Source organism: Kogia breviceps, chromosome X, assembly GCF_026419965.1.
Source record: "Kogia breviceps isolate mKogBre1 chromosome X, mKogBre1 haplotype 1, whole genome shotgun sequence".
Lineage (NCBI taxonomy): Eukaryota > Metazoa > Chordata > Mammalia > Artiodactyla > Physeteridae > Kogia > Kogia breviceps.
The window spans coordinates 29531459-29541869 of record NC_081330.1 but is presented as its reverse complement, the minus strand read 5'-3'; the positions used below and the strand labels follow the sequence as shown (position 1 = coordinate 29541869).

At 38.5% G+C, this 10411-nt stretch overlaps 1 protein-coding gene across 7 annotated transcripts in view; it reads right to left on the bottom strand.

Moving 5' to 3' along the window:
* Positions 1-553: 553 nt before the first annotated feature.
* Positions 554-10411, bottom strand: part of KLHL13 (kelch like family member 13) — a 187992-nt gene continuing 178134 nt past the window's right edge. For all 7 annotated transcript variants that reach the window (XM_059049666.2, XM_067023227.1, XM_059049664.2 and 4 more), the window contains 2 exons: positions 4719-4832; positions 554-2163 (listed from right to left, as the gene is read on the bottom strand). In XM_059049666.2, coding sequence (XP_058905649.1) covers positions 1676-2163; positions 4719-4832 — 602 coding nt within the window. In that variant the 3' untranslated portion in view covers positions 554-1675. The remainder of the gene's footprint in view (positions 2164-4718; positions 4833-10411) is intronic.

Here is a 10411-nt window from a genome sequence, read left to right as displayed (position 1 = left end):
CTCCACTAGATAAGAACTCTGGCAACACTCTAGTTGGTTTGGAATAGCTCGAAATTTGGGGTTCAGATTTAATCTGGTCATTTGCAGATAAAGTAGGAAAGATCATACATATGGCCCTAACATACTTATCAATCTCTTACAAAAACATTTTTTCGGTCAAGAACAAATCTCTTAAGTCATTTTACACAATCCCTTCTCATTAGGCAAGATGGGTCTTCTGGAAGATCAGGGAAACTGACCTCAGAAATTCCACTGCTCTTGTGGTTTAGACATATTATTACCCTGTGGGGATAGAGAGGGGTCAGTTAGCATCTTCTCCAAACTAATTCCTCAAAGACAACCAACAAATGAGTTTTCACCAATGAAGTTTGACCTGGTCAAATTCTTTTCTTCCTTGAATGAAAGTCATTAGTATTCATTAATCCAAGCTGTTCAGTACTCTTAAGTTCTGATCATTTGGATCTTGGCATACTAAAAAAAAAAAAGAAAGGTATTTAATCAAAGGAAGCCAAAGGAAGCCAACTCAGACAAGAATAGGATACCTCACACCAAAGCGACATTAAATGTTTTTTATTGAACAAAAAAAATAAAACATGGAAGTGGAATTCACTGAGCAAAAGCAGCTCACCAGGTGGAGCTGCTATACTTTGCGCTAAATAATCTTATGAACTGAGTATACAGAATACATATAACATGTAAGTTACCTCAACAGCAAAGGAGAAGGTGTAGATTACAGTTTTGGAAGGAAAAATTTGGCCAAATGACAAATTTAGTTGCTCAAAATTTCTAGCCCTTATTCACCTAAATTCAGTTTGATTCTACATACGTGCACTCAGTACGTGCATACTGAATTCCCATTTTAATGGAAGCTGCTTTTTGGAAGAAATTTCAAAGTTTTCTTTTTTGCATTTGTTTGACGTGCTACTCAGTTTTTAAAATTCTTCTCTCTGATATATGTGTGTGTGTATATTCATACACACTTAAAAACCCCCAAAGCCTTGCTTACAAGTTGAGGGGTCATGCTGTTTTTTTTAAAATTAATAGTCGTGAATTACAATTATTCTTTCTCCTGTGTGTCTAAGAAACTTGATGTGTTCCCAATGTACCCCACAGACAGGCGGGCTGACAGATATGTCAAAAATACTTTATGAAAAGAGGGAGGTAGCTCATGCGAGTTGGCAACCTTTTGTCTATTGTTTCCTGTTGGAGCGGGCTACCTCCCTTTCACATCTCACAATCAAAGATGAAAGGAAAACTTTTTACTTTGAAGCCTAGTTAGCACAGTTGTACATTTACTATAATCCACCTTCAACTTGGTTTATTGGGCTTTCTAATGTAAGATGACAAATACCTTACACCCAGTACACAGCATCAAAAAAGTACTGCAGACACATCTTATAGACAATACCTTGCCTTGCTTTTTTTGTTTTTCTCTTCGTATGTTAAACATCAGCTTCTATGGGATACATTTCCAGAATGGTTTTGTTACCACTTTATAAACACTCGAGGCCAAACAAACAGCACAAAGAACATCAATGTCGTCTTTTTTCCAATATTTGTATCAATTACTGGAGGCTAATCCTAACATACACTACTTAAGGGGGAGGGCGAAAGAAGAGAATTCAGGACACATTGCAAAGATAGGACTACAGCATCTTAAGTTGTAGGGACGATCTTAAGGTGCAGAAAGAGGGGACTCTCTAGAAGGTGATGGTGTGGTTTCTTCAGGTGGAAAAACTGTGAGCGTGCAAGCTCGGATGCCACCCAGGGACTCTGGGAGATCAAAGACCTTATGCCATTCATCTTTATCTGGATCATATTTCTGCACTATCTCTACCATACAACGATTATTCCAAGAATACCCACCAACCACGTAGATTTTATTTTCAAAGACAGCGACCCCAACATCACTCTGCCCTCTTAACATGGCAGCAATTGGGGTCCACTGGTCAAGGATCGGTGAGTAGTATTCACAGCTTAGGACGTCATCATAATCGCTTGTTCCTCTGAAGTGATTGCCACCAATGACATACAGCCTTTCTCCCACTGTACACATGCAATGCAGACCTCTGACAGTGGTCATTGGTGCCTTCTGGATCCATTTGTCAGTATCAGGGTCAAAGCACATGAGCTCCTTTTGGAAAGTGTCATGAGTAATTCCTCCTAAAGAATGAAAATTATAGGCATGAGGTAAACAGATTATTATAAAAATGCAAAAGTAAATCGGAGGATCTCTGTCACAGGTCACAGATAATTAACTTCTATCCAGGTATTGTGACATTTTAGAGCTTATCAACCTTGTTCTTATAAATGTCTCCCTGCTATACTTTCTCTGGATTAAAAATAAAGAAAATAACATCTTCATCTCCTTAAAGAACAAAAATGCAGCTTATATTATTGTAATGACTTTCTCAAACAGAGACCCATGGGATTTAAGAGGCTTTACAGAACGAAAATGTATTTTGGCCACTCTTAGAGTCGGGTTTACAGGAAATTCCAACTACAAAGCATCATTCACTCCTGCCACTAGGGCACTTTTTTTTTTTTTTTTTTTTTTTTTTTTTTTGGCGGTATGCGGGCCTCTCACCGCTGCGGCCTCTCCCGGACGCGCAGGTCCAGCGGCCATGGCCCACGGGCCCAGCCGCTCCGCGGCACGTGGGATCCTCCCGGACCGGGACACGAACCCGCGTCCCCCGCATCGGCAGGCGGACCCCCAACCACTGCGCCACCAGGGAAGCCCCGCTAGGGCACTTTAAAGCCTAGGTGCCCGTTTCCTCATTTGTCCAATAAAATGTCCACTCTAGTTCTCTCATTAGGATTGTGACTCTGAATTGAAATAAATCACAATGCTTTGGAAAAGTCGAAAGAATTGTGCAAATGTACAAGCTTATACGAATATTCAGAACTGATTATTTTTGTAGAGTGTTGGGTGGGTAGGGTGCGGGTGGGTAATGTCCTCTCTTAAAAAGCTAAAGAATTAGAATGCTGAATATATATGGAATTTTGTATGTACAGCAATTTGTTGTTGCTCTATTGAGCCTATATCATCTACAAAGTATATTCTTAGAGCACATCTAAATCAGTCTGTACAATGAAAGTAGCAGACTATATAGTGTGCAGATTAGGGAGAAAACTAAACTAATCTTTAGCCATATCATTCAAAGCTCTGTTGTCTGGTGGCCAGAGAGCAATCAATTTTTTTTCTGCTTTCAGATATTTTTTCTGTACTTCACTGAATTGCCAGCAAGCGAAACAGTGCTCTTTGGTTTGAAACTCAGCTGTGGTTCCTAGCCTACTGTTTTTTGGGTTTTTTTGTTTTTTTTGCGGTACGCGGGCCTCTCACTGTTGTGGCCTCTCCCGTTTCGGAGCACAGGCTCCGGACGCGCAGGCTCCGCGGCCCGCGGCCATGGCTCACGGGCCCAGCCGCTCCGCAGCATGTGGGATCTTCCCGGACCGGGGCACGAACCCGTGTCCCCTGCATCGGCAGGCGGACTCTCAACCACTGCGCCACCAGGGAAGCCCACCTAGCCTACTCTTGACTGGGAAGGTCATTTGTGCAATGTATCCTAGTTATGCCAAAGCACCACTAGAACAATTCGAATGTCATCTTTTTTCCCCCAGAGGACTTGGAGCTCTCCTTATAATGGCATAGCAGCTACACTCGTAAAATAGGTGGATGTGTAAATCATTGATTAGTGGAGCATATGATTTCCTGGATGGCTCTTTCAATATAAGACATGCCATAGTTGCTCATATATTTAACACCAGAAACCTGCCAATCATACACTACAGGCCTTTCCCTGATCCTTCTTCATTATAGATTTCATAAGGCAGCGTTCAGAGACTCAGACCACAAACATCACCTTATCGCCTTTGTTCTCTAATAGCGTAACTGCTGGCCTGGCACTGGCAGGGCTTCAAAAGGGGGAAAACTCTCAGAGGTAGACTGTGTCAGGGCCAAATGGTAAGAACCTGAATAAGGGAATAAAATTTCAATACCTGAAGTGAACATTACATTAAAATAAGACTCCTTTCTAAATTCTACGGAAGGATGATTTGAACACCAACAGTTTGAGAATGAAAGTTGTTACTGGGACCCAGAGCCAACTGCAGCCGTTTCCGAATTTTTTATTAGAAAAATATATGTGCATGTGGCCAAAATACAGGTAATCAGCACAGAATTATTTATTCAATGACACCATAGTAGAACCCATTATAATGCTAAGGACAAGAGAAACATATATTATGGGTTGCACTAAATGAGAGAATGAACGTTATTATGCATTATATGTATATTGGTAGCAAGTTTTATGCACAGTAGAGCTTACATGTTACATAATGATATATTTCCTCATAGAGTTTGGCTAAATTCTGAATAACAATGAATTAAATGTTGTTATAGAGAATATGAATGGTGGATATTAGAGTACCGAGTTATTGGAGTACAGAGTATGGGGACTGAAAGGCAAGCTGGAGAAGCTGAAAGCTTTCCAATTTCTTCTAAGTAAGGTATTTACAGTAGGATTGGTTAGCTGCTAGTCTTATAAACTTATAAAATGCCAAAGGATTCATATGCAAATGTACACACAAAATATATTCTAAAATCAATACAAATTATATATTTGGTTATTTCCAGGATTATTATTAACACCAGATGGAAAGATGGCGACATAGCTAAAAGTCTATGTATTATATTAATTGCATTTGCAATTATTTACCTGAAATATACATTACGCCTCCATACACAGTTCCAGCATGGCCATAGTGGGGCTCACTCATTTTGGCAACATAGGTCCATTCATTTGTTCTTGGATTGTAACATTCTACTGTAGCTGTTGTTTAAAAAATAAAAAGAAAGAATGAATTTTTTAAAATGATTTATAATTTCAAATTTAGCAATTAATTACTTTTCCTTTTAGGTGGAACAATAATAATATCCAAATAACTGAAACATTTCTATTATGGCTATGAGATATTCTTTGGGGGTCACTTATACTAATTATTGACATTATGTTAATAATATGAACCATTAATACATTGATACATGTTACATCAGACGAGCTACATAATATAATAAGGTAACATTTCTGTTGCTGAAGAAATCACTAGGATTTCTTTTCTTCTAGGATCTTGTTACATCTTTATAATTTGACATTTCTCCCATTTCTTTGCTCTAAATATGTGGGAAGAAAAGATGAAAAAGATCACAAGGAAGAAAAACACTTGGATTCTATATGATACACCATATAGGAAACAAAGGTTAACAGATATGAAGCAAAAATTTAAGTTGAAAATCAAAGTATGCACACTGCCTGGTGTATGTTTTGATGCCTATTGCTTTATTTTACATCCAGACTACAAAATGGACACTGACAATAATTTTTCAGTATTTACACATTAAAGCCAATAGCTTGTATATAACCACCTAATACCATTGTAGCCAGTACTGCTCTTAACTTGAAGATGCTTAGCAGCATAATATGAAGTTAAGATTTTTATTAGGGGTACTTCCTCTCAGTAACAAATTTATCATCTTTAACATAAAGTATTTGAGAAGTGGCCTCATCTTACTTAAATATCAAACTGTTATAACCTCAAGACTAGAACAATGACAGTCCAGACAGATAGAAAATGTGATCTTTTTTAAAAGGCAGAAAAACAATAGGGATGTTAGGAGGACTCTGGTCGAAAGTACAACATCTAGATTGATTTGAAAAGTTTATACTATTTATGGCAGACATTGCCACTTGCCAACCCAAATGCTTGAATCCACTAACCCTGCTTTTTTCTTACTAACAGAACCACAACACTGCTCAGGAAAGCACTGTGCCCAACTCAAAATAAAATTCAAATGAGCAGGTTCCCTTGAAGCTGGGATTGATGATACGATACAGTTGTAGGCAATGGAATGGAAGCAGGAGGATACTAAGTGGGGCTATTTGATCAAGCCACCGGAATAAAATTTGGTTACTTGCAGCCAAATGCAATCCTAATTGATGAATCATCCTTTGAACAAGTTTTCCTATTTAAGAAAACAACAGTAATGTGAGAACAGGCAAAACTAGAGAGAGAGAGAGATTAATTTTCTACTCTCTTCAATAACTTCATTTCACCAAATTCACTACATGAACTACTTATTTCTCCTCTAACAACACCTGTATTATACCACTTCTCATATCCCTTTACTGATTTCCTTTTCTACTTCAGTTTTGAATTATCAGTCTTATTTCAAAGGCTTTTAACTGTTCTCTTTTTTTAATCTCGTTAGTTTTGTTCATTGCTTCAGGCTTGTACCCTTACCAACTCTATTTCTTCTAAACCCTCCCATCAGGTAGCAAGATCCTGCAAAATCTTGCCCCCCAATAAGGGCTATTTCCACAATTAACGACAAACTAAAACTGTTTGCTCCAATACTGTTTGTGACTATTTTCAGTCACTGGATGCCTTCTTTTATTTTTTTTTTTTTTTAATTTATTTATTTTTGGCTGCAGTGGGTCCTCGTCACTGCGCGCGGGCTTTCTCTAGTTGTGGTGAGCGGGGGCTACTCTTCGTTGTGGTGCGTGGGCTTCTCACTGCGGTGGCTTCTCTTGTTGTGGAGCACGGGCTCTAGGTGCACGGGCTTCAGTAGTTGTGGCACACAGGCTTAGTTGCTCTGCAGCATGTGGGATCTTCCCAGACCAGGCCTCAAACATGTGTCCCCTGCATTGGCAGGAGCATTCTTAACCACTGCGCCACCAGGGAAGTCCTGGATGTCTTCTTGAATGTTCAGTTCCATTTGCCTTCAGCATGACTTTTGCCTAATTGACAAGCAAAATCCTCCTGAATGTATATCATTATCTCCCTCTCTACACTTACAGAGGATCTACTATATTGACTGGCATCAGCAAAGTAATTAATGGTAGGGTTTTATCTGATAGAAGAATGTAGTCTAATCACACAGCCTATCAGAAGGGTTTTAAAGACTTCTTTCCATCTATTTGATGTCAAAGGTAGCTTTTACTCCAGTTCTATGCTTTTCTTAATGAAGAATTCTGTCTTGAACTTTGAAATTTCTAGACTGTTACACTCTTTCTTTACGTCTAATTCAATCTGGTCTGATGCAGTTTGCATTAGTTTCCTCTTATTCTTTTTTTTTTTTTTTTGTGGTACGCGGGCTTCTCACTTTTGTGGCCTCTCCCGTTGCGGAGCACAGGCTCTGGACGCGCAGGCTCAGCGGCCATGGCTCACGGGCCCAGCCGCTCCGCGGCATGTGGGATCCTCCCGGACCGGAGCACAAACCCGTGTCGCCTGCATCGGCAGGCGGATTCTCAACCACTGCACCACCAGGGAAGCCCTCCTCTTATTCTTTGTATAGGGAGCTAGAATCTGAATAGCTATTCACTCTTTACGATTATTAAAATTTTCCTATGTAGAAAGATAATGCTGTTCTTCTATCACTGACTTAATTGCACTTTTTTGGTAATGGGGGTTGTAAGAATCCATCTATACTTTCTCATACAGAGGTCCCTGAAGTGTAAGGTGGCTATTAATCACCAATAACACAACAAGTATATAATAGTTCATCATCCCTAAACTTGTCTTCTTCCAGCTAGATAACCCATCTCCTTTAGCTTTTCCCATCATTTAATCTTTATTGCCAACCTTTGGCTTTCTCCATGCAGGATTGTTATTGTTATTAGTAAAATCAATATATGTAGTTTTAAAATAGAATATATCTAATTAATAAGTCTATATATTGATACATGCCCTTAGTTCTATTTTCCATATTTACAAGGCAATGAGATGTTTGGGGGAGGGGACACAGGATGAGCAAGCAAGGAGTTGGAACCACAAAGCAGTGAGTCCATCACAGTCTATGACAGGTGGGAATGGTAATGAGGTAATTGGGAAAATCTAGAAGAGGGGAGGTCAGGCAAACTACAGCCCGTAAGCCAAATCCAGTACGTCGTCTGCTTTTGTATGGCCAACAGGATAAAAATATGAATGGCTTTTACATTTTTAAAGAGTTGGAAACACAAATCAAAAGAAGAATAGTTTGTGAAATATGAAAATTATATGGAATTCGAATTTCAGTGTTCACACATAAAGCTTTACTGGAACACAACTTCACTCATTTGTTTACAAACAAATTGTCTATAGTTGCTTTCATAATACAATAGCAGAGCTGATTAGTTGTGACAGAGATCCTACAGCCTGCAAAGCCAAAAAGATTTCCTTTCTGGCAATAGGGATCAGTTTTCTGATTCCTATTCTAGAGAACCACCTTCAGTAGTCTGGTGGCCTAGTATTTAAATTAGAGACCCTCCCTAATTTAAGAATTACACTTCGGTTGGTTATTTCACATAACTCATCAGGGACTCTTATTTTCTCAGGTGATTCCACTGGAGTTCAGAATCGCGCACAAGGGATGATGTGGAATTCACTTGTTCTCTGAGGTTAGGAAAGAGATTAGTCCTGAAGAAAACCATTTGGACAATAATGGCTCCCACAAAGAGGGGATGGTCTCTAGAATCCTAGAGTGCCAGTTGGTAATATGTCGCTTAATAAAGAAACTGCAAATCCATTAAGGGATACGGATGCATTTGATATATTTCAGTAATTTTATTGTACATTTATTTGGAAAAATCTAACACGTTTTCTATAAGTTATTTCATTATTTGAAACCCTGACTTATTTGACTGAAGTGAAAGATCTCTGAGCTGTCATATTTCTCCTCAATACAGAAAACCTCAATAGAAGATCAATTTCTTATATGACAATTTTGAAAGATACCAGAAATAACTGACTCCTTTTTCACTTAAGTGACAGCTACTCTAAGCTTTCCCCAGTTTCCCACTGTACCCAGTGTCAAAGGAAAGTAGCATTTCTAAGGAATTATATTTCAGCAATAAGCCAGGCTCACACACACACTAACAGCATCGTTTTTATGTACTATGGGCTTGGGTCCATACACTCCATGGCGAGATTTTAAAAGGCTAAATGCATTAAAATGATCTAAAATGTCTTGCAAATGCTGCCACTGTTTTCTTTTCATCATTATATGCAGGCGATGGTTATTGTGTGTATGAAGAATAAATGATGTACTGGTACTAATGAACCTGTTAAACTGTGAAATGATTTTCCCATCAATCCCATTTTCCTGACACCCATTCCTACTCCCCTTCTCTATTTACATAGACATATGACTATGTCAACATAATCAGTTAAGATGGAATGTTATTACAACAGATGTTAGTGTGGGGCAGAGGGAGGGGGTGTCATTAAAAAACGCTTATGGAACATGAGAAATGTTAAAACCCCTCCTCACTGGAACATTCAGAAATATAAGCAAGCATTTCTTTAGAACCAAAATCTACTATTCTGCAAAAATAATGGGTCTAAGAAAATTACAAAGGGCAACTGACACATATCCTCTTATTTATACAAGGAGAAACATTATAAACGGAATTCAGAAGAACACATTGATGTTCTTCTTTTGGGAGGTAATCAGGGCGGTTACATCACATTTGGTTACCTCAACGATACAGAATGTGATGAGACGGACCCGCCTACTTCATATCCCCACATGGGTGTAAAATAGGAGGAACTCAAAGGGGTAGGGTGGGTCAGGAGGAAAAACAACAAAACAAAACGAAGCTGCTTGCTACTTGGTTTTATATAATGACTCTTTTGGGCCTGAAGGTTCTCCTGGAATCAAGACTCTATATTTGAGTGTACTTAATAAGTCAATCACATGATTTTTAAAAAAAAATCTTCCAATATATTTTAACTTCAAATATGTAGCACAGAATGGATTTGCTGGGTATGCTGATTTTAAGGGAAGCAATCATATTCTACAAAAGCTTAGTTGCTTACAGATTCTAGGAGAAAATTTCAAATGGAAAGAAATATCAAATAGTTGCCCTCTAAATGGAATTATAGTTGTCCTTTGGTATTGAGGGTTTGTGTCTATATTATAATCATACATTTATTTGTGAAAACACAGTTTATGAATTAAGATAAAAATGGACCTCTGTTTACCATCTAGACGGGGAGTATTTTTTTAGAATATTTAAATCATTATCCTTAGGTTTAAGCTCTGGGCGATTGTGTTTTTAAAGTCTAAATATAATCAAACAGTTATTACAAATTTAGGAACAGCTCACGAAAAGGATGATTCTCTTGTATCCTGTCACTTTCAAACTGAAACACAGAAGACTGTTTTTACTAGGAGATTAAAGGGGTGATTTCTGAAGGTCATGAGCAAGGAAGCCAGCCGCTTGCCCAATTGTTTCCAATTGAGTACAACGTGGGAAGAACTCAAACAGGGTAAGGATTAAGTCAGAAAAAGGAAGCCTCTAGTACCTCAGTCTTATATAACAACTCTCCTTGGCCTGAAAATGATAAATTCGCAGAATATAAATATTAGGAA